Genomic DNA, 25,725 nt, shown 5'->3' on the forward strand with positions numbered 1-25,725 from the left:
TGGCAGCGAATTTCACAATTAGAAAGGGTTATTTAGCATTGTGTTACTTGCTGTCTTTGACGCCAGGTGCAACTTTTGGATGCAGATATTGTCCGCCAAAGACCATGAGGATAAAATCAGATAGATTAGAGCCCACACAGAAGCATACCGACAATCCTTCTTTCCACGAACAATACGAGACTGGAATAGAAGGGAGAACCGATAGAGGTACTCAAGGTACCCTCCGCCACACACCGTCAAGTGGCTTGCGGAGTATGGATGAAGATGTAGATGCCACAAGTTGAGTGACTACTTTGTGGGACAAAATCCCTGTCCTATGTTTTTGTAGCAGATAATGTTTTTCCATTACAGGAAAACATTATGAAACCATTCCCCAGAAGGCATGTTCAATATTCCAAGGAAAGAATTTTTAATTACCAATTATCTCAGGTGAGAATGGTTGAAGAGAACGTATTCAGGATTATGACTTCGTATTTTCATGTCTTTAGAATACCAATGTCGCAGAAACCAGAGAAGACGCGAACTGTCTCACTTACAGCTGTATGTCTCCATATTAAAAAAAAAATGAAATGTTGAAGCATGAGATAAACCCTAGCACATGACTACAGAAAGCTTCTAACACAAACAAACAATTTCGAGGCAAGTTTGCAGATTAGGTTTTAAGCCCACAAGGAAGTGTACTGCAGCAAAATAACAATGGATGAATGTTATTGTACACTATAAAATACAAGTAAGGACACGAGAGAATAATTTTTGTACCTCTTGGTTAACAGTTTATGTTGTTTTTTATGGCTGATGAACATCATTGAGAAACTTCAACAGTTCATAACAAAACAAGATTAGTGTATACACCACTGCTCAATAATCTGCTGGATACCATCTTCCACTTTTCAAGTCGATATGCGACCTCAAGCGAACGTATTTTTGCTCGATGCTTGCTTTGTCTCTGCCAAATGTAGCAGCAATCCTCTGCATAGCATCATGTTTCTTTGTTATTGTTCTTCAATGCTTGTTTCTAATGGTCCATAAGCGGTGCCCTGCCTGGTACAGTTCTAGAAATTCCACTGTTTGCTGCTTCATATACTGCATTTTTCTTCTTTTTTTTCAGATGACGCTTGGATTAAAAAAAAGTTTAGTGACTGTCCTTCGTGAGCGCACTCCACTTCTATGACGTGACGTGACAACGATGGAAGCTTTTTTTTTCTCGGTGACAAAAGTCATCCGTGCGCACTAGTCCGTGATTACGAGGAGCTAGCACCACGCGAAGTTAATGTAATATTTCAAATTGTCTGTGATATTGAAATCAAAATAGTATTTTTCTAATTCTGAGAGTCATAAAATTTCTGCCTTTAAACATGGTTAAAAAAAGGTAAAATGAGTGAATATTGTGGTACAAGTATACATCCGTAGATACAATTACCTTGCGGACTGCTGTTGTCTTGCCTGATAATCGATAATACTGGTGGGCAGTGATCTTGCCTCGTACTAGTAGAAGGTCTGTGTTGTGATGACGCAAGAATAGTCGTTGGAGGGAGAATGAAAGTTGTTGTTTTGGATTGGTTGAAGATGGATTTTATTTGAAATAAATGTTCTCTGTTCATAGAGTTGCTGCATAATTCTTTGATACTTCCCATACTGTACATAATTTCCAACTATGCCTCCAAAGATCCCGGCAACAATGGATCTTAAACAGGTAAAAAGAGATCGCCACTTTCGGTAGGGGGACTGATCTCAACGTGGGGTGAACTTATGTTCTGAAGATTCGACTACAAATTTATTTCGTTAATGACCCATGTTTGATGCTAGTGCTGTAGGCAGTCTTAATTCCTTAAGGAGAATGAAGTGTTTTCTTTTGCGGTTAGGCCAATAGCAGGACAACTCACAAAGACGTCACTACATTGGAGGTTGGCTTCTCAATTTTATCCTGTGATAGGCCAATATGTGAGGGTTTGTATAGTTAGCTGTTGTGTTAAGGACAGTTTTTGTTGTAAGGGAGTTGTTTTAATGGTCATACTATTTTACAATTTTTGTAACATTGTGTTCATAGTGTTGTAGAATTAATCTTGTTTCAGTTTATGCTCCGTCAGAAAGTTCTGAAACTGTATCGAGACATATTACGGGAAATACGCAGAGTACCGGATGAAGGAAGTAAAGCTGAACTTCGCCTTTGGGCTAGAAGTGACTTTAGAAAGTACCAAAATGAGAAAGATGAGGTTAGTGCATTTAAATTGCACTTAAGAATTGTTTTCCGTTGCCCAGTTAAATATTCCTATAAATCATTACACAGAGTAATATTGGTTCAATAAAAGTTTGGCATCATTCGAATGAGATTGCTCCCTCTTTAGACTGTGTGTGAAGATGCAAAAACAAAAATAGTCTGAAGCGATATCCTCACTAGCAGTGTATGAACATAAGTTGTCCTGAGACAACATGTAACAATTTGCTGTAAGTGATTACTATTTAAATTTGACGAATTGTTCATTTAAAATGCAACCTCATAGCACACACTCTCCCTATGGATATATACAGTATATATTATACGACATGTTAGGAAAAACAAAAATTTGACAAAAACAAATATTTTTTTTTCCAGTGCATAACTGATCTGTTGTATTCTCAGATTTTCTGATGTCTCGATGTCATCAGCCTGATTTGATGCTCTACTCCATGCAAGACTCTTAGTTCTGTATAATTTCTGCAACTGCAACCAACTTCTATTTGAACATGCTTACCGTGGTTTAAACTTTACCCTCCATCCCACGCCTATGGACACAAAGAATGGTGTGAAAGAGGTGGTTTTCAAGATATTTTCTTAGTTGTCAATTACATCCAGTCAATATAAAGTGTATATTTTGAAGTGAGATTGATAACATTTTTTTGTCTTGTATGAAGCCACAAGAAATGATTCCTCCAAGTCTCAGCTATTTTAGTTCAGCCTTGTTTGAAATTATGGGTGGAACATTAAGGAGAATGAGGTTAATTGGGATAATAAAGCTAATTTTTTTAGTTTTGTTATACGAGGAAGCAGCATTCAACCTTAGCTATGGGGAAAACTCAAATTTCGACAATTATAAATTTTGTGACGTTCTTTTAAATCATTAATATTTGGAAATGTACGTGGTTTAAATGATCACATTGTTCAGTATAATTTAGGCCTGTTGGTAAGAGGATAAAGAAATCCTTGATAGATACTATTGGGATGTCAGTTTCTCCAGCATCATGCATACAAATCTGCAGTGACTGCCCCCCCCCCCCTCCTTTGTCCTGTCCTGCCCTGCCCTGCCCTGCCCTGTCCTGTCCTGTCCTGTCCTCTCCTCTCCTCTTCTCTCATCTCCTGTCCTCTTCACTCTTCCTAGAGCCTCCCAAAAATTTCACAAATACAAATAAACATTTATTTATAATGTATATTTTTGTTTCCTCTAGGTATATGTAAAATCTGTCACACTATCATTTATGTTGTCTCGTGTCTAACTGTTATCACATTCACTGGGTGGATTTTGGTGTACACAGTGGGTGTTAAATGACACACCACAGGTTGCAAAGCCAACAACAAGACTGCGTTTTATTTCCGTGGTTTGTCACTGATAAGAGTGCTGTGTGGATAATGATCAGTGACATTTTAACCTCTCACAGAAGCATTCCATCAGACCCCTCACAGAAAGACAAATCCTATGTAGGCCTAACACACACCATTTTATCCGGCATGCCAGATGAGGAAGCGCATACCAGTAATATTCTATTCTGTTCATTCTAAGAAGCAGTTAAAACTAGTTACAACCTGACACTGTTATAAGAGACATTTATTGTAAGTTTTTGTCTCTTCAATTTGCAGTACGCTATAAAGATGCTGATCTTCAATGGTGAGAGATCCTTAAAGGAACTGAAGCAATCCATTGAGTTGAGCAGTGCAAAGAATAATTAAAAGTAGCATGTGATGTTAATGGCACATGTTTGCTGTGACTGAACAATATAAAACAATGTGTAAGTATTTACGTTAGGTACCATCTTTAAGATGAAAATACTCCTTTATTTGGCTGCTGATTTGTAGTTTCCATTCATTGTTTGACCAACAAAAAGTAAATTTGTCATCAACCTAATTGTTCTATTTGAAGTCTTCTGTTTTATTCCACCATTGCGGGAGCTGGCACAAGTGTCAACTTATCTGGAGACATTGTTTAATATGTAATTCAAACCATTGTGCATGCAGGCAGTTTCCACAAATGCAGAACATGAACAGAAGTGAAAGTTGTGTGCAAGTGTCAGGGAAAACCCATGTATCAAATACATGAGTTTTGTGTTGTGCCATTGATGAAGCCAATGAGCTGTGAATCATTTGAGTATTGTGAAAATAAAAAGAGTGAAGTTGAGATTTTAACTGTGGTGTCCTCAATTCTACGTCTGGAAGTTTAATGCAATTATGCATGCCTGCATGATGCATTTGTATGAAATGATATGCTTTTCTATAAACGTGTAGACTTATTATTGAGAAGACAACATCTAGAATCCTGGCTGATTTAAATTCACACGAATTATACATCTCACTTACAGTTTATTGCCTTGGGGGATTTTTGATCAAAGCTATGCCAGTCCTTGTGTGTGTCCGATGTAACCATATGATACATCTATGATAGTTGAATCATCACCAGCAAAATAAACTGTGAAGGTAACATGCTATTTCGATTGCAGATTACTGATATTTTAGGTACGTTCATGAAAGCTTAGTGTGCCCTTTATAATACACTGTCAGGATAATTAGGAAGGCAGTCTATCTATTCTAATACAACTTGAGAAAAATGCTACCTGAGTTAACTTTGGAGGCATAGACATTATTATTACAAGAAGATGAAACAAGCTATTCTGCTTACCTACACATATCATTTACACACAGAATTGGTATATGTAGTATTACTGAAACATTGGAGCTCCAGTAGTTGTCTGTCGGTGTCCACTTAATTAAGAGTAAGGATGTTGCAGTGACTTCAGTGGTTTACTGGAATTTTTAGCTTGATTTGCAAGTAAGCATGGAAATTTTGTGTCCATACAGTGCACCCCTTAGTTGTTCTCAGGTAGTGTCAGTGAACACAATACCGCGAGAAGACCCACTATACATGAAGACACCCCCCTCCCCTAGCATGCACAGTGCTTTAGGGACAAGCAGTATGCTTGGTCTCTAAGTATGTGCTGGTGACAAACCATTGGTGCAAAATTACTACACGTTTTCCTAAATAAAACTGGCTTGAAAAGTGTATACAATCATGATACAAAATAAGTTGCCCTAGTTAATGAAGAAGAGAACTATTCTTTACAGAAAATGCTTGAAATGACCAGTTGACACTGATACAAGATATCTTCACTGTTTATATTATTTTGTCATGAGATGCTAAATACACATGTTTGGCCACATTTATTTTGGCAACTAAATTTCTTGTTACTCTTTGATCCACTGAGCATCTTCAAAAGACCATCTAATTTGCTGCCCCTCTTAGGAGAGATACCTGGTGGATCCTCAGCTCTTAGATACCCATGATAGTTGCAGTGTGTTTTATTTTCCTTAAGAGACACACTGCCTGATGAGGAAAATGAAGCACCCAGAATGGGAGGAGGAAACAACGTGAAACTTTATAGGTTGAGAAGGTATGTGATGTCATTGCAGCGATTTCAAAATTGAGTCAAATTTGCAAACAACGTGGCACTGTGAATCCACTTATCAGTATGCTGTTGCAGTGCCTGTGGCCAGTATGCATGCTCTGGTTTAGTTGGGAATGATGTCATAAAGCTGCTGTATCCTCCCTTGAGGCAAGGAGGCCCACAACTGTTGCAACAGGTCCTGGATACTGGCACTCGTATGGAGTTGACTTCTGAGCTGGCCCCACACATTTCATCGGGGACAGATCTGGGGATGTTGCTGGCCATGAGAGTATCTTATCATCACCCACACAGTTCATAGACACACATGCCATGTGCAGATGGGCATGGACCTGTTGAAAAATGACTCATCAATACTTTTACATGAAAGTCAACAAACAGGGCTGCGAGATATACGTGATGTACTGTGGTCCAACCAGAGTTCCCTCAAACACTACCAGCTGTTACCTGAAGTCATATCCAGTGCCCCTCAACTCTCTGACATCAGGAGTAACACCACTTTGTGTCTCCTGAACCTTGGAAGAAAGGAACCTGTCACCAGGTCACTGCCATACTTGCTGTCATCCAGGGTAGTGCAGAACTACAATTCATTGCTGAACACAATGCCATTCCGTTCACCAGCAGTTCATGCTGCCTGGCCATAGTGCTAATCCATATGCAGGCATTTTTGTTGTGGTGTTAAGGGTAGTCTATGTATGTGATGGTAATTCTGTAGTCTGGCTGTGCTCATCTCCAGCCAATGTTATGAAATGACACAGAATATGGCAGGGAATCCATTATTTGTTCTCAGATGGCAAGGACAGATGTGAAGGGGCTATGAAGTGAATGGTGCACAATATGGTGTTCCTCCCTCATGGTGGTCGATGGGAACTTTTATGATGACTGTGCCTGCCTCCACATTTCCATGAAGTCCATCATTGGGCCACTGTCATATCTGAATGCCCCAGAAATCTGGAGATTGCATGATTTGACCAGCCAGCCAAATGGATACCCAGAATGAGGCCCCTGTCAATCTGTCAGATAAAGATGGGCGATCCGATCCTGAAATGATTCAAAGAGCCTGATCATTCTAAGGCATGAGTAATCTGGGACTTGAAAAAAAAGGAGTCTGATCTGAAATGTCTCGCTGGTGACATTAGTGAGCAGAATGAAGATTCTGCAGCAGGATGCTGCAACAGTGCCTTACACCACATGCTGAAAGAAACATGTCCTCAAACATATGAAAACATAACAAGAATGAGATGATCTTTAAAATGTTATCACTTGATAAAAAAATAGTTATGATTTAGTCATCATCACTTTTACAGCAGGCAAAATGTAGAACTTATCAATTCTGAAAACTGCATGGGACATAATGTAAACTTGTTACTCCTATTTCTGCTTTCTTTCAAAATAGAACCGAATCAGATAAAAATACAGGTATAGTGACCTAAATTAGAAAGGTGAGGTACCTTCCTTTATTTATTTCTGTGAGTGAAAGGTGAGTTATGAGTCATGAAAATGAGCTAATTCATTCCATTGAGTTAGCAGTCCTGATCTGACCTCTGAAAAGAACAGTTTCACCCATCTCTGCTGTCGGGAGCTGATAACACTGTCTCACATGAGTACGCAGCATCTCTGTGTCCTCCACAGTGATCACTCAATATATGACTCTGGTTATGCTCTTTATACCATACCATACCATACCTGGTAACAATACTAAACACAAACAATACTAATGCTGCAGCTGTCACAGACAACTCTAAATCATTTACAAACCCACCAATGGTGTGCAAGTGTACAAAATTACATTGATGTTTGAACATGTGTTTCACTTTAATTGTCAGGCAGTGTATTTTATAACTTCTTTATCAGCCTTTTGTCTCATTTTTACATTGCAGATGGTTGGTTACTTTGAATAGACTTTGCAGATTGTGATAAAACATAATCCTGTAGATGCTGTAGTCAGTCCTTGTGTTATGCGGTTTTCCCAATACAACACTGCAGAATGAAGAAGTTCACAGAACCTTACAGGTTTGCACATAACATCTCTCATATGTCCGCTCTATATCGTCATGCCCCAGTCAGGTTTTTGTATGTTGGCATTGTCATGTCATCAGAAGCTAATTCTCATTATAATACTGAAATATTGGAAGCCTACATGTGTTTACTGTGCATGCAAAAAGAAGATGAGTACCGCAGCACTGAATGTAAATATTGTTGATGTCAGAAGGCCAGCAGGATTGAAAGCTGTAATTTATGTTGTTTGTATAAGTGGCAGTCAAATGAAAATGACAGATGGAAAAAAAAGAAAGACTGCTCATTATTATGAAAGTTATCATCTTAATTGTTAATACATTTATCCCACTGGGACAAGGGAAAAATGTGTGCGGCTGCCTATGGAACGATGGTCATACCCAGTTGTGCACCTCTTCATCCGAAGCAAATTGGTGGCCATGAATGTTTTTCTTTCGGGCTCTAAAAATATAGAAATCACATGGGAGAGATGGGGATTGTATGGAGGATGTGTAAGGGCTTGCCAGAGAAATTTCTACAGCACACTCAAAAGAATCTTGGCAGTGTGTGTACGGGCCAACTATATGTGAGTTTTGATTAAACAAAACATATGAAAACACTCTGGCCATAATGGAGGGAATCTTTCTTACAGTTAAGAATTTATTTTTTATTTATTTTTTGTAAATATAAATGAATTGGTATGGTGTCTTTATGCACAATGTTAGTTGTCTTTTGTGTGTAAAGTGTTTACAGTGATTATCATTACTTACCTAATACCATGTAGGACACGGCAGTTGTAGCATAAGGTTGGTAAGTAGCAACGGCATAGCCAGACATGGCATATAACAAACATCAGCGTTGATGGCCACATTTTTCTGAGAAGTCCCAGAAGTTCCCTATGAGGTTTTCTGAAAATGGGTTGAGCTTTCAAACCTAGGCCATGTAAAATAGAAAGTTGTGAAATGTGGGCAAAATTGTTTTCTTGTGTAATTTCAAAGCTTCATCTACAAGCCACAGTGAGATCAGTTAACCTCATTTTCCTAAAATTCTCCCAATAAACCGAAGTTCCCTACCACAGTCCTCACATGCTCATTCCATTTCATATCGCTTTGCAGTGTTATGCCCAGATATTTAAACAATGTGACTGTGTCAAGCAGGACACTACTAAACTGTATCTGAACATTATGGGTATGTTCTTCATATTCATCTGCATTAACTTACATTTTATAACATTTAGAGCTAGCTGCCATTCATCACACCAACTAGAAATTTTGTCTAAGTCATCTTGTATCCCCCTACATTCACTCAACTTTGACACCTTACTGTACACCACAGTGTCATCAGCAAACAACTGCAGATTGCTGCCCATCCGCTTTGCCAAATTATTTATGTGTATAGAGACCAACAGCGGTCCTATCACACTTTCCGTGGGTACTTCTTATGATGCTCTTGTCTCTTAATGCCGAGGACATCGTACTGGGTTCTATAACTTAAGAAGTATTTGAGTGTCTCACAAATCGGTGAACCTATTCCATATGCTCACACCTTCAACAACAGACTACAGTGTGGCACCATGTCAGATGATCTCTGGAAATCTAGAATTATGGAACCGGCCTGTTGCCCTTCATCCATAGTTTGCAGAATATCATGTGAAAAAAGTCAAGCATGAGCGATGCTTTCTAAACTCATGCTTATTCGTGGACATAAGCTTGTCATTCTCAAGAAAATTTATTGTAATCAAAACTGAGAATATGTTCAAGGATTCTGAAGCAAACTGATTGTTTCGACATTTTTCGGGTCCATTCTTTTACCCTTCATATATATAGGAACCACCTGCACTTTTTTCCAGTCACTTGGGACTTCGTGCTGTGTGCATAAAAGTTGCTAAAGAAAAAAAAAGTTTTAAACTTAAATAGGAATTAAACAATAGAAATTCCGGGTTGGAATATCAACAGTGTTATGAAAAGTTAGATTGCTACTCACTGCAAAGATGGTACGTTACCCATTTAGCTTTCAGCCAAAGCCATCTTCAGGAAAGAAAACACACACACATTCAAACAAGCAAACATACTTCATGCACACATGACCATTCTCTGGCAGCTTGGGCCGGAATGCAACTGTCATATTGAGTGGCAATCTGGAGCGGGTTAGGCAAGTGGGAGGGGTAGCTCGGTACAGATGGGGGAGAGAGGAGGCCTGTCTGTCAGAACTTGTAAGGGCTAGATGGAGGTATAACATGACTGCTAGGTGCAGTGTCAGGAGATGGTGGGGCAGTGAGGTAGAAGGGGGAGGGTGTGGGGACAATAGGTTACTGTAGGTTGAGGCTGGGATAATTTCGGGAGAGGAAATGTATTGTAAAAATAACTCCAATCTGTGCTTTTCAGAAAAGTTGGTGGTGGAGGGGAGGCTCCAGATGGATTGAATTGTGAAGCAGCCATTGGAATCAAGCATGTTATGTTCAGCTGCATGATGTGTCACAGGGTGGTCTACCAGGCTCTTGGCCACAGTTTGGTGGTGGCCGTTCATCCTGGTGGGGAGCTGGTTGGTACTCATACCAATATGAAAAGCTGTGCAATGATTCCAGCAGAGTTGTTATATGTTGTGGCTGCTTTCACAGGTGGTCCTGCCTCTGATGGCGTAGGATAAGCCTTTGACAGGACCATTTAGAAAGTACTGGGTGGGTGGATTGGGCAGATCTTGCACCTGGGTCTTCCACAGCGATATTATCCATGTGTCAGCCTATTGGGTTTGGGAGTGACATAGAGGTGGGTTAGGATGTTGTTGAGTTTGAGTGGGTGACGGAACACCATTTTAGGAGGGTTTGGAACTATCTTAGGTAGGATGCCCTTCATTTCAGGGCATGATGATATGTAATCAAAGTCCTGAGGAAGGATATAGTTCAGTTGTTCCAGTCCAGGCTGGTATTTGGTGATGAAAGGAGCACTCCTTTGTTGCTGGTTCTTGGGGGATGTGTGAGGAAATGACATGAGAGATCTGTTAGCAGACTAGGTCTGGGGCTAGTGCCTATCTGTGAAGGGCTTGGTGAGGTCTTCAGCACACTGGGCAAGGGAGTTATTGTCCCTGCAGATACGCCATCGCCAGGTGGCCAGGCTGTATGGGAGGAAGTTTATGGCGTGGAAGGGATGGCTGTGAATGGAACAATCAGAGAGGAGGAGGTCAACGTCCAGGAAGGTGGCACTCCAGGTTGAGAAAGACCAGGTGAAATGGTAGAGAAGGTGTTGATGTTGTGAAGGAGTGGGGATAGAGTGTCTTAGCCCTGAGCCCAGATTGTGAAGATATTGTCAATGAACCTGAACCAGACCAGAGGTTTTCAGAGGCTGGGAAAGTCACCTCTAGATGGCCCATAGAAAGCCTGGCACAGGTGGGTGCCCATGGTTGTGTCATGGATTTTTCTGTATACTTTCCCTACAAAGGAGAAGTATTTGTGTGTTAGGATGAATTTAGTAAGGTGTGTGAGGAAAAGGGTAGTGGGTTTGAAGTCTGAAGGATGTTAGGAAAGGCAGCCTTCAATGGTGGCAAGACCATGGGCATGAGGGTTGTTGGTTTATAGAGAACTAGCATCAGCTGTGATGAGCAGGGATCCAAGATATAAAAGAGTGGGAGTGATGAAGAGTTGGTGAAGCAAGTGGTTGGTACCTATGAGATGGGAGGCTATATTTCAGGCAGGGTTGGAGGCGTTGTTCGTTGAGGACCAAAATTCTTTCACTGGGAGCATAATAACCAGCTGCAATAGGGTGCCCAGGATTGTTGGATTTATGTAGTTTGGTGATTACCTGACTCCTCCACCTAACTCTGCTAGAGTGATCCCATCCCAGAAGCCCAACATAACCTCCAATCCCTGCTTAAATTCTTAGGCCCTCCCTAGAACCTCTACCCTGGATCCATTTCCCTCTCACCCCTATGACACACTGCATGCCCACCTTCTACATACTCCTCATGAAAGACAAACATGATTTAGTGAAGCCATTAGTTCATCGAATAAACTGTGTACTTGAAGACAGTGTATTCCCTGATAAGTTGGAACTGACTGCTGTCAAAACCTTACGCAGGAAAGGGGAAATGAAGCATGTTCAAAGCACAAACGTATTTCCCTAATCTCAATATTCAGCAAACTGACTTAGAAAATAATGTTAAAAGGAATTGTGGAATATTACAACAGTACTGACACACATATTAGATGATTTCCTGCATGATTTCAAAAAAGGTCGCAGTATTATGTTGGCAGTAGTACAGTTTATCCACTATGTATTTGAAAAAGTAAATGAAAAGTCCAATGAGAAGGAGTATTCCTGGACCTCTCAAAAGCTTTTGATGGAGTACATCGTCATATGCTCTTACCAAAAACTTCAATGAGCAGTGTCATGGAAAACTCATGCAATTGATAGAAACATATTTAAAGGGTAGACAACAGTGTACAGAAATTATGTGTGATAATGGATAGTACTGGAGAAGAGACGGTCAAGAATAAGAAATGAACATTTTGGTGTTTCTCAGGTCTCCATTTTAGGTCCATTCCTATTCATATGTTATGTAAATGATTTCTCAAGTTTTCTAGAGAATAAACATTTGATCACTACATATGCCAATGGTACATCTGGTGTCTGTTGTGCAGACGGTGAGTCCAGCCTTATTGATGAGATTTAAGACTTGATTGAAAAAAGACAACTTAAAAGTAAACCTAGAAAAAGCAAATATTATTAACTTTAAACTGAGTGGTCTAAATAGCCAAAATATTGAGAGTGATGAATTCCATCAAAAACCAATTTAGATTGTAAATTTTTGGGTTTATACATAGATGACTGACTTTTATTGAAACAGCAAGTTGATCATGTTTGGAAAAAGAAAGGTCCAGTCTACATATGTTAAGGAGATTGTTGCAATACCATACTTGTGAAACCCAAAGGATTGTATAGTTTGGATTAGTATAACCTTTCTTTTTGTATGGAGTAGTACTGTAGTGAACAGACTTGCCACACCATTATCAAAACGGTTTTCATACTGCAGAAGAGAGCCTTGAGGATCATAGTGAAAGAGAAACAAGGAAAATCTTGTAAAATCGTATTCACTAGATTCAACATTCCCACAGTTTATGTCATGTGTATGCTAGAAACCATTATGCTAATGAAAGAAGACACTAAGGCCACAAATATGAACTTTTAAATTCACAACTATAATGCAAAACATAAAACAGACTTTCATATGATTAACAGAACATTAACAGCAAGAAACCCCTATGCCAAAGGAGCTGTTTTTCATAACTTGTTCACAAAGGATGTTAAGATTTTGACGGGAGATACCTTTTAAAAGGGGCTTACACAGTGGCTTGTCCACAAATGCCCATATAACTTGGATTTAAAATGAATAATAATGTAAGGAAAATTCCTGTCCTAGAAATAAGTATAGTAGTAAATTGCACATAAAACAGTTCACTTTGGAATGAATTTTCAAATTGTTTCATTTATTTAATAATACCACACTGTAAAAAATAGTACTGTAATTTATATAAATACTTGAGAATTAAAGGATACCGCTCACCAAAAAGCAGATGTGTTGAGATGCCGATAGGTGCACATGAAAGAAGGTAAACTTCCTAGCTTTCGGAGTAATCCTTTGATGCACTAGAGTAAAATACACACACACACACACACACACACACACACACACACACACACACACATATGCCTGAGCACCCACATGGTGCCAGCTAGGCTGACAGTGCCAATGGTATTTTGTGGCAGGTGAACTGGTTGTGGTGTGGGGGTAGTGTTAGGTGGGGAGGGGGGGGGAGGCAGGGAGAGGGCTCGGGATGGGTTGCTAGTGGCTTGGAAAGAGGCATCCAGTTTGCCAGCTAGTAATGCAGGAGGGATGGGTGACCTTCAACATACAGGACAAGGGAATTCTCGTCACTGCAGATACATCATTGATGAGTGGCTAGCCTAGCCACCAGTGGACAACATATCTGCAGTGATGAGAATTCCCTTGTCCAGTATGCTGAAGGCCTCACAAAGGCCTTCACAGACAGGAAACACCCCCCCCCCCCTCCCCCCAAACCTAGTCCACAAACATATTTCCTGTGCCATATTCTCACACACCCCCAGTCGTCCTACTACCCCTATGAATCAGCTACAAAGGAATGCAACCTTCATCACCCAGTATCATCCTGGACTGGAGAAACTGAACCATATCCTTCACCAGGCCTTTGATAATCTCTCATTCTGCCCTGAAATGAGGACATCCTACTCAAGATACTTACCTCTCTCCTAAAGTGATGTTCTGTCATCCACCCAACCTACACTACATCCTAGTTAGTCACTGTGCCACTACCACTCCCATCCGTGTGTCACAGGAATCATATCATTGTGGCAGACCAAGGTGCAATACTACCCCAATCCACCAACCCAGCACCTGCTACAGCAGTCCTGTCACAGGCTTATCCTTCCCAGTCAGAGGAAGCTAGAAGCACTGCACAGCCTTTCATGTTGGTATGACTACCAACCAGCTGTCAATCAGAATTAATGGCCGCTGCCAAATTGCTGTCGAGAACAAGGGTCACACCACCTCTGGCACAATATGCAGCTGAACATAACGTGCTTGATTTCAATTAATGCTTCACAATTTGACCCATCTGGATCCTCCCCTCCACCACCAGCATCTCTGAACTGTGCAGATGCGAGTTGTCCTTACAGCACATCCTGTGCTCCTGTAATTGTCATGACATCAAACTCAGGTAACCCACTATCCCTACACCTTCCACCTAACAGCTTCCCCTTCCTCCATCATGTCACCCCCTCCCAGTTTACATTCCCATGTTGCTTTTAGCGTGTGCTGCTTCCCATCAGCTGCTAAAATCGTGCCACCTCTCCCTCCTGCATTCCCAGTCGGCAAATTGGTTGCCTCCATTCAAGATACTAATAACCTACCTGCAGTCCCTCTCCCTGCCTCCTGCCTTTCCCTCCCTCTACCCACCCCATCTGACACTACCCCCACCACAACAGTTCACCTAATGCAAAATAGCATTGGCACTGTCAGTCTATCCGGCACCAAGTAGGGGCTTAGACATGTGTGTGTGTGTGTGTGTGTGTGTGTGTGTGTGTGTGTGTGTGTGTGTGTGTGTGAGAGAGAGAGAGAGAGAGAGTTTGTATTTTTGTGTATTTTACTCTAGCTCATGAAGGATCACTCCGAAAGCTAGCAAGTTTTTCTTCTTTTGTGTGTGCCTGTCGACAACTCAATGTTTCTGCTTTTTGGTGAGTGGTCTCCTTTAATCGTGAAGTATGTACATTCTGCACGAACTTTCCTACAACATTTACTGTAATTTATATTTTGTTGACAATGCCCATGCATATAAAATTAAGTCTTATGAACAGAAAATAAATTGAAACAAATTGAAGAAGCTTATTTCAACATATCAGTGTTCTCTCACTCCTATTTTAATCCATAGGAAAGTTGGAAGATTCCATCCAGTGATCTGTTGTTTGAAAAATATGTCTGTTATGTTTTGTCAACCTTATATTAAATTATTACCATTTAGTTAATACTTCTTTAAAGTTATATTCACTTATTGCTGTGTGTAGTTGAAACAAGTTGATAGCTTTTGACGTAGAAAAAGAACATATTCCACAAAAAGTTCCATATGTCTGTCTTTTTCTCATTTTCAGAATATTTATGGTGACATCATCCTGACAACAGAGATATGGTGAAATAGATAAGATAGATATTGTATGCTTACAAGATGAAGGCAGCATAGATTGTTGATACTGGTGTAACTTATAATAATTATAGCTGGGACCAATTTGTATAATTAATGCAGCTGTTATTTGATTTGGTTATAAATGAAGCTGTTAACAAACAACCTGAAGCCAGAATACTTTGACATAATTATTTTTTATATACTTTACATGAGGAATGCTACTGTTCCTTTCCATTGGTCATGTCTTGTCACATATTTTGCTTGTGTGAAGCCTTCTATTTGGAGCCCGAGCAAAAGTGATGTAAAGTGGGGGGCAAAAACTTAATTAATGTGATTGATAACTGGTTTGTGTGTGTACTTCCAGTGCCTTGTTTGATATAGATGAGCACAAGGTGCTTTTACAAATTTTGGCCGTTCTTTCTAGATCTATGTATGTACTCTGCAAGCCATTAAACAGTGAATGGCTGAGAGTACTCTGCACCATATTAAACAAGAGAAAAAGACTCTATATGCCTGTGTACATGCCCTAATCTCTCTTTATCTTATTCTCATGATCCCAGAATGGTTGTACAGTCTTCTTTGAATACAAGTTCTGTAAATATTCCCAAAGGGCTTCACAAGAACTATACCATCTGTCCTCCAATGATTCCAATTGAAGTTCTGTGAGCAATTCTGTTACACTTTTGTGAGGCCAATACCAATCTGCTACAATCCTAGCAGCTTGTCTCTGAATTTGTTCACTGTCTATTGTCATGCCTACTTAATGACACCAAACTATGGAACAATACTTTAGAATTGGCTGCCCTAGCATCTTATATACAATTTCCTTTACAAATGTAGTACACTTTCACAGAACCTATCCAACAAATCCAAGTCTTTCGTTCACCTTCCCTAATACTAATTGTAAGTGTTTGTCCCATTTAGTATCACTTTTTAGTATTACCTCTAAATACTTACATGTCTACATCTATCTACACATATACCTCACCGTATGGTGCATTGGGGAGGTAACTTATATCACTGCTAGTCAAGTAGAGAACCAGAGCAGTCCCATCACACAGCCCTGGACCACTCCCGGTGATACTTTTGATGACCACTTGCTATCCAGGACACCATACTGGGTTCCATTACTTAAAAAATCTTTGAGCTACTCACATGTCTGAGAACCTATTCTGTATGCTCAGATTTTGTGAACAGTCTGCAGTGTGGCACTGTGTGAAGTGCTGTGTGCAAGAAAAGAGCAAGCTAAGTTTCAGATGTGTCATGCTCTCTGAATCCATGCTGATTTGTAGATGGAAAATGCGATACACTCTAGATGTTCACAGCTAATCTTGTAATCAGGTTCTTTCTCTTTGTTATAGGCCTTGTTTTACACATATCCACATTTAAGGAGACCCTCTTAATGTTACTGATTCTACCTGAAAAAACCTTTTATGTATATTGACAATATTATAGTCCTTATTACATTTTCTTGGGCTACACCCAATATGACTTTTAATTACTGTTACACATTCATCTCCTAGTATTACATACTGCCTTACATTTGTCAAATATTCATTGTGACAATCACATATTTGCAAAGATATTCTGTATTTTTGTATCTTGGATAGTAATTGACAGTGTGGTACTGTGTCAGAATACCTTTCAGAAATTCAAGAAGGCGGAACCTATCTGTTCACCTGCATGTATTATTAAATTTGAAAGGTATTGTGTATGAATAAAGCAAGCTGTGTTTCTCACAAATGATTTCTCGTGAATTAATGCTGATTCTTTGAGAGAACTTTGTTTTCGTCCAGGACCGTCATGATATTTGAGCATAGAATGTGGTCTAGGATCCTGCAACAGATAGGGATCAGCGATATTAGTCTGTAATTATGTGCATCCAATCTTTTACCATTTTTTAAAATGAGAGTGACCTATAGTCATTTCCAGTCATGTGCGTCTATTCAGTGCATGAAAAATTCTTGATAAATGTGAGCCAGTAGAGGGGATAATTCAGCAGTGTATTCCGTGTAACATTTAGCTGAAACTCTGTCACTTGGTACCTTGTTCGCTTTAGGTAGTCTCAGTTGTTTTGCAGTATCAGGAGTGCTAATATCAGTAACTCCCATTTGTGAGTCTGAGTAGCAGTGAATTGTCATCACAGTAATACAAAACTCCAGGACTCCAATGTTTTAGATTACTTAGGTCTGATGTAGAGATTCACTGCAAGATCTCAGTAGTCAGTAGTTGAGCTTAGTCACAAGTATAGTAAAAACAATTTTTTGGAGCATGAGATTGAAAAATTGTCCAGACATTTGATTGTTGCATGTATTTATATAAGTGAAGTGAGAAATCTGTTGTAGTATGTAAGAGATTTTAAAGGTAATATAAAAGGTACATGTGACTGCTCCAAATGTCAGAGAATTGGAACAGTCTTTTTTCCAAACATAGAGACAAATTTTTTGATTATGCATTATGCAGTAATACTTGCCAGGTAGAAAGGACACTGCTTGGAAAAGAAACAGTCTTCTTCATTTTAGTGTAAGGAAATGTAAATAATGTTATGTTTATTGCAGTTCCCCATTCATATTTTTAGCAATGGAGAGAGTGAAAGTCGCAAGTTAGTAACTTGTATAGGGTGATAATAATTGAAGTTCCACTTTCAAAATGCTGTTTAAAAAAAGAACCACTGTTCACAATGATGTCAGATTTGAATGGAATGTTATTGAACAAGAGGCAAACATAATGGAGACAAAAATGAAAATGTCACTACTGGATGGCACTGTAAGTGGCAGAATATGCAAAATAATAGGTGCAGGGTACACTTCTGTTTGTGTCTGAGGTGCTCGGCATGTCTGTCTCAATGCAGGATCACACACTGCAGGTAAAGCTCCTATACAAGAAAGCTGATTGTGTGCCAGTAGCCCTGCAGAAGTTCTGGACACTCAAGGGTATCAAAAAGGGCAATGGTCTGATGTCTCCCAAAGGTTTGGAGAAAAAGATTATGAAATTCAAAAAGACAGATTGGAGATGTGACCACAGCATTGCAGGAGGGATCGAGTGAAATGTGCAATAAAAGGGGAATTGCCTGAACTTTGGACATGCCTGTGACCATGGTGCATAAAATTCTATGAAAGATCCTACATTGCTTGCTGCACAAAATTACCCATGTTTAGGAGTTGCATCATGATGTCCTATCAGTGAGTCAAATGTTTGCTCTAGAATTTCTTGCTTGCATGGAAGTGGACAGTGAATGGCAATGGAACATTCTGTGGGCAGACAAAGTCCATTTCCATCTCCAAGTGCACATCAAATACACAGAATTGCGGATTACGAACAATGGAAAATCCATTGCAAAGGTAACTTTGTGGTGCGGATTGACTGCATCAGTTATCACAGGGCCATATTTTTTCTTTTGAGGAGATGGGTCTTGCAGATCCTGTTACCTGTACCATCACTGGTAAATGCTACGAGAGTCTTTTGTGTGCCAGTGTCATTCAAACCTTTCAACAGCTAGGATGTGTGTGTAGGATAATTTTTATGCAAGGTGGTGCTCCTCCATACATTGTGCAGCTAGTGAAGCAGTTGCTGCAGAGCCATTTTGGAAATGCTAGAATTATCAACCATCATTTCCCTGCAGTCTGGCCATCCAGATCACATGATCTTAATCTCTGTGACCTCTGGCTGTGGAGTTATCTGAAAGATGTTTTGTTAGTGCTCCAACAACAAATGTTACTGAATTGAAGGCATGCACTATGCAACACATTCTGAATGTGACCCCTGAGACACTCCAATCTGTCGTGAACCATGGTGTGTCTTGATTTCAACATGTAGCAGAAAACTGGGGACAGCATACTGAACATGTCTTGTGCCAGTCTCATGACAATTAAAAACTGATTTTATTGTTGCTTTTTATGCACATTTTGGTGCCAGGACAATTAAAACCCGATGTCGTTGTTGTCTTTTATGTGGCTTTTGACCTCAGGACAATTAAAAACCGATTTCTGCCCTCTGATGTGATATGACCTTGAGTGTTGAATTGGCTTACCGAACAGTGCCACAACTATTGAATGCTAAACTTGTGCAGTCATGCACATTGCAGAGTATGGTTGGTTTAACATTCTCACACCATAGCTGTGATTATTGCAATTCAAGTGTCATTTTTAGCTGAATCCATTTATGTTATGATGCTTACAGCGCAATCTAGTGGGAAAATTTTCTTTAAAAGTTTTGTTTCCCCCTTCTTTGACAATATTCTTTTCAAATTTGATGTCATTCTGAGCAGCAGTTCTTTTTTTACAACATTTTGAAACTGAAACTTTAATTATAATCACCCTGTATTAGAGAAGAGAACACACATCAGATTTCTTAACTGTTTTATATTGGCCCATTAATCACCTGGTAAGGGGACAACACACAACTTTGTCTTGTTATTACAGTCATACTCCTCCACAAAATACTTTCTTTGCTCTGTTCTAAATTTTTCTACACATACAAGGAACTACTAATTGATACTAACTACTGAATTAAATGTATGAAATAATACACTGCTCAACAAAAAGTTTGGAATACTGTCATAAAATGTAGTCAATGCTACTAGAGGTCTCATTGACCTAGGCACTTCGTGCATTATCCATTTAGAGCCCATATACTGGACAGTGTTTAGTATTGGCATGTTTTCTGGTCATTTTCCAGTCATGTAAACCTACTGCTGCCTTAGTGGGACACTGCTAGCAGTGCAGTGTGAACAACAGCTTCATTCAGTTTGCGTTCAGCCCTGCAGGAACATGCCTGATAAATGCATACAACACGAGTGAGGATAGTGGCTTTACTTTCAGAAGGTCTTACACAGCAGGATGTTGCTGATTGGTTACTTGTCACTCAAAATGGGTGTTTAAGGTGTGGAGAAATTACAGAGAGACAGTAAATGTGAACAATAGACATTTCAGTGGTAGTCCTCGTATAACAACACAAATGCAGGATCATTTCTTCCAACTGCCAGCTTGCAGGCACCTGACATCAACTGCCTGGAACATTGGAAATTACTTCTCCCAGGCAACAGGGATTTGTATCTCAGACCAAACAGTTTGTATAAGATTGCATTGGAGTGGTCTTCATTCCAGAAGACCAATGGAAGTTTTACACTAAAACAATAGAACTGACACAGTCGAAGGATCTGAGCTCTTGCACATCAACATTGCACTATTGCAGAATTGTCATGTTTGCAGATGAAACCAGGGTTTGTTTTTGACCATACACTAAACATGTTAGGGTTTGGAGAAGCACTAGATGACACCAGGAATGCCAATACATTCAGGAAGTCCATCCATTTGCAGGTGGAAGTGTAGTGTTCTGGGCAGCAATAATGGTGGGATGGTGAACCCCTCCGACTCCCGTCTATATCAATTTGACTCGATCCTGATACCTCCAAGCGGTCCTACAAACAACTGTAAGGCCCTACAGACATGAAGTCAGTGACAACTTCATCCTAGTCGATGACAATGCAAGACCGCACTGTATTATAGCAGTGTCTTGGTATCTTCAAAGATGCAACATCAACTGAACACATTGGCCAACACAACCCACAGACATGTATGCAAATGAGCATGCATGAGACCTGTTGAAGTTGGCCACTGCACAGAGTCCAAATCCACCTGCCACTCTTCAGGACATCACTGGAGCTGCCATTGAGGAGTGGGACCTTGTACCCCAAGACAGACTTGATGGCTTCATCCAGTGTGTGCCTTGCAGAATGGAAGAACACACCTGTGTGTAGGACGACATACTCACTACTGAAGACTGATAATCATTATTATGAGATAAAGCTTTCCACTGTTTTTGTTTCAAGATGTACGCTTAGGAGAGAGCCTGCTTTGTTTTGTAATGGTTTTTTTGTAACTAACCAAAATTGATCTTGTTGTCAGAAGGAATTGTTTATTTTGTTGATAAGGTATTTTACGAACCTCAGTGGTTGTGCTATAAGAAATCATATAATTGTAGTAAACTCTATGATATTCCAAACTTTTGTTGAGGTGTGTAAAATAAATATTCCACTCTTAATATTTAATAACTAGTCAGCTTAAGAGTATAGGGGTTGTGGCTCACATTGATTCTTTAGTAGAAAGGGGAAAAGCTGAAATCCCTATTGTCCATTCATAAGTCTTTCTTGGTTTTCATATCAATATTTGGACACCTCCTTTCAAAATGCAATGACTTCCATCATTTATGTTCATATATTTCTAAATGTTTCAGAACTGACAAGTTACTAAAGCACCAAAGAAAAAATAAAGGAAACATACCTCAAAACTCCACTAAACTCTTGCATTAAAAGCCTGGAACTTCATATTACCTCCTTAAAAAAAAAAAAATAATAAAGAGGGAAAAATCTCACTACTTTTAGTCTATGATGAAGATGGAACAGTCTGTAAGCTTCCTCCATGAAGTGAAGAAGACTGTTACTTTCAGTTTATAATTCACTTATGGGTTTGTATGAAGAACAAAATTGCATCCAATAAATGTGGTAAAACACATCTGTTTTGTGTTTTGATAGTAAATGTGCATGACAAGATGTTGTTAAGTATGATGGTATATTTTATTATCAAAAATATGGCCCTAGCTCATAAAAATCTATGAAATGTGTGGGAAATTTGAACAACCCACTCTTGAGCAATGAAGCGGCTAATCATCCTTCTTTTCCCATATTTATTTATTCACTGTCAGTACAGCAAAGAGTTTTAGGACAAATTCATAGCTTTAGTTCACACACATGTATTGACATACAAGGTTGTATTAACAGTATTTCTGCTACCTCTAAAGATCAGAAATTCTCAGTTTCCTCTTACAGAAGCAATCTTATGGCTACATACACTAACAATTTTAAAAGGAGACATTACAATTTGAAATCTCCTGTTGAATAACAGTATTTCTCTGTTAATAAGTGCTTGACTTTATTCTTTAAGGGATTTAAATGAGCTATCTTATAATGAAACAATGGAAAATCTAGGATTGAATAACAAGAACATGGAAAGGATAGATCGGCATTCTCCACATAGAGGAGGTGTTGAGTGGCAGGCAGGCACAATGAAAAAGACTGCTAGATATTACCATCTATTGGACTAAGTCTTCCTTCAAATGTAGACAAAATGAAACCCTCACATCTTCATAAAAGCACAACTCACGTACATGTGGCCACTATTGTCTCTGGGCACTAAGGCCTAGGCCTTGTGTGTGTGTGTGTGTGTGTGTGTGTGTGTGTGTGTGTGTGTGTGTGTGCTTTGTTTTGTCTGTGTTTGATAAAGGACTTGTCTTTTTCATTGTGCCTATCCTAAAATCATGTGAAAAAATTCTGTACAAGCCTTTCTTGTTTACTTTAGCTACCACTCTATCCTTTTTATTTTAGCTAATACATATTTCTGCTGTAGATGTTCATCCACAAGTATATCAAAAAATTGTATTTATTTGTACCAGTGGAGGTGTAAATGAAGTAACATTTATACATCAATGAAAATAAATAAATGAAATCCCAAACCAAGAAATAATTAATGTAAAGTAATAAAATTTTGAGAATAAATTTTTCTGTGTAACCTGTTTTAAGTGGTTAATATTGCTAGATCTCAGGTAAGCATGAGAAAAGCCATTGCAGATGTGAAATGGTGGTACATTAATAACCGGTGAAACCACCAGAATGTTGAATGCAAGTGTGCAAACGTGTGTGCATTGTGTTGTAAAGATGCCAGATGTGAGTTTGTGGTATGAAGTTCCATGCTTGTTGCAGTTGGATGGTCAATATAGCAATGGTTAATGCTGGTTGTGGATGACTTTGGAGTTGTCTGATGATGCCAAATAGATGCTCGATTGGAGACCCCATATATATGTGCAATTGGAAACAGACCTGATGATCAAACATATTAAGGCAACATTTCAACACACTGTAGAGCATGTTGGGTTACAACAGCTGTGTGTGGGTGAGTGTTATTCTGTGGGGGAAAAAAAAACCTGGAATGCTGTTCATGAATGGCAGCACAATAGGTCGAACTGATGTACAGTTTTGCAGACAGTGTGCATGGGATACCCACAAGAGTGCTCTTACTTACCCTAAACCATAACTGCAGGTATAGGTCCAGTGTGTCTAGCATGCAGACAGGTTGTTTGCAGGCACTCACCTGGTGACCTTCTAACCAACACATGGCCATCACTGGCATTGAAGCAGGACCTGCTTTCATCAGAAAATGCAACAGATCTCCACTCTGCCCTCCAATCAGCTCTCACTTGACACCACTGAAGTCACAGATTGTGGTGGTTTGGGGTCAGTGGAATGCATGCTACAGAGCATCTGGCCCAGAGCTGTCCTTGAAGTAACCAGTTTATAACAGTTTGTTGTGTAACTGTGGTGCCAACAGCTGCTCGAATTGCTGCTGGAGATGCAGTACGAAGTGCCACAGCCATGTGCTGAACACAGTGGTTCTCCCTATTGGTACTGCCATGTGGCCATCAAGAGCCTGGTCTTCTTGTGACTGTACCCTTCCATTACTACTGTTGCCAGGAATTGTGTAAATTGGTCCATTCCTGCTGAGTCTTTCTGGAATGTCTCACTTGACACCACTGAAGTCACAGATTGTGGTGGTTTGGGGTCAGTGGAATGCATGCTACAGAGCATCTTCCAGCTATAGCCCTGTTACATAACCTCTTTCAAACTCAATAAGCTGTTGATAATGACATGTTATTGTCTTAACGGCATTATTGAATAACATCTAATGTAACCAATGCTCATGACCATTACAGCATATACCTGAAGCAAACCTGATTTGCATCATCATAGTGGTGCTACTAGTGCCACTCTTATGTGACTGGCAGGAAATTTTGAATAGAAGTTGTCTTTCAGATGTAGAAAAATACCTACCAACTTTTGTTTATATCACACGGCTCCTTCTTGGTTCTGTCTTTTTCTTCTGTCACTGTATTTAGATTATAGCTAAGGAGGCATTGCATTGGCTGTGTCTTCTCTTTATTTACAAGTAGCTTGTTTGCAGTAATGTAAGCTGACACAGAATACTGTAATTGCTTTCACTGCTGCTAACAGCAGTTTTCATATCACTGCTCCAACTGACAAAGACTGTCACATCCACATAGCTTACGACCTTGCTGTTTTGGGGTTCAGTTCCAAGTCATTAACATACACAAGGAACCGAAAAATGTCCTAATATACTTCCGTGAGGCACACCATATTGAAGCATCCTGTAGGTTGACTTAGTTTTTAGCAACTGTTCATTCTTTTTATATGTTTGCTTCACACGCTTTTTCCTGACTTTTATATAAGAGGTAAGCAAGTCTACACCTCTCACCCCACATTATTCCAGTTTATGCAATAAAATGGTATGATTCACAGTATCAAAAGGTTTACTCAGATGCAGGAATATACCTGTTACCTTGTCTTCCTTATTCAGTTTAATATTTCATGTATAAAAGTTGCTACATCTGTTACAGTAGATTTTCCATTCCTGAAACCATGCTGTAGATTTATGAATATATTATGTTTGATTAAATATCCCTCAACTGGATTTAGTATTAGTTTATCTAGCAATTTGCCAAGTTCTGAAGTTAAAGGTATTACCCTGTAGTTTTTCACATCAGTTTTTATTCCTATCTTATACACTGGTTGAATTTCAGTGAGTTTCAACAATTCAGAGAATTCTCCGTGACAGGGAGATACTTATTATGTGTATCAGAGACTTAACTAATTTTCTTTTGCATTCATTTAGCAACTTAAGTGAAGTGTCATTCCAACTTCACGACATTTTAGCTCAAAGTTTTGAGATGATTGCTAGGAGAATCCTTCCAGGAAAGCCATGGGTGAAAAAACATTGGCTAGTGTTTCTGAAAGTAAGTTGAATGCCCAATCATTTAATTCATTTGTCTCAGTTGAATGAACTTTTGTATGAATGTCTTTCACACATATTTAGGTCATTTATTATTTCATTGTTGTCTTTTCATATTACACTGTTGTGTTCATGAATTTACTGTTTCCCACACATTTTATACATTTTTTCCCATGGTGTTTTACTAACAATACTGGAGTTGCATATTTAACTGGCTTATTTCTGAGCTTCAAGGTCAGTCAATGAGTCTCTCTATTTTTTCTGAGTAGTTTTCATTTTGTTAAAATATATTGTAATTTAGTGTCTCTAAAGCAGAAATAACAATCTTTCAGGTCCTCTCTCAGTTTAGTGACTTCAGTACTGAAATTATCAGTTTTGTGATTTATGGTGTTTATTAGTTCACTTACCACAGGAGACATTTTGTTTAAAGTTTTATTGAATATTTTAAAAAATTATCCCATTTATCATTCACATCCAGCTGTTTTGTATACTGGCTCTCATCTTTCATTCCATAATACC

The 25,725-nt window shown here is 39.2% G+C and overlaps 1 protein-coding gene across 2 annotated transcripts; it reads left to right on the plus strand.

The window, feature by feature from the left end:
- Nucleotides 1-1,487: 1,487 nt before the first annotated feature.
- On the plus strand, nucleotides 1,488-21,861 carry LOC124721364 (LYR motif-containing protein 2). Of its 2 annotated transcripts, none has more exons than XM_047246298.1 (4): nucleotides 1,488-1,693; nucleotides 2,073-2,213; nucleotides 3,833-3,981; nucleotides 21,584-21,861. In XM_047246298.1, the coding sequence occupies exons 1-3, from the start codon at nucleotides 1,655-1,657 to the stop codon at nucleotides 3,920-3,922; spliced, it is 270 nt and encodes an 89-aa protein (XP_047102254.1). In that variant the 5' UTR covers nucleotides 1,488-1,654; the 3' UTR covers nucleotides 3,923-3,981; nucleotides 21,584-21,861. The 2 variants fall into 2 exon arrangements, with proteins under 2 accessions (XP_047102254.1, XP_047102253.1); XM_047246297.1 differs by lacking the exon at nucleotides 21,584-21,861 and adding an exon at nucleotides 15,318-17,092.
- Nucleotides 21,862-25,725: the final 3,864 nt, after the last annotated feature.

The sequence above is a fragment of the Schistocerca piceifrons genome, chromosome X (genome assembly GCF_021461385.2).
Source record: "Schistocerca piceifrons isolate TAMUIC-IGC-003096 chromosome X, iqSchPice1.1, whole genome shotgun sequence".
Taxonomy (NCBI): Eukaryota; Metazoa; Arthropoda; class Insecta; order Orthoptera; family Acrididae; genus Schistocerca; species Schistocerca piceifrons.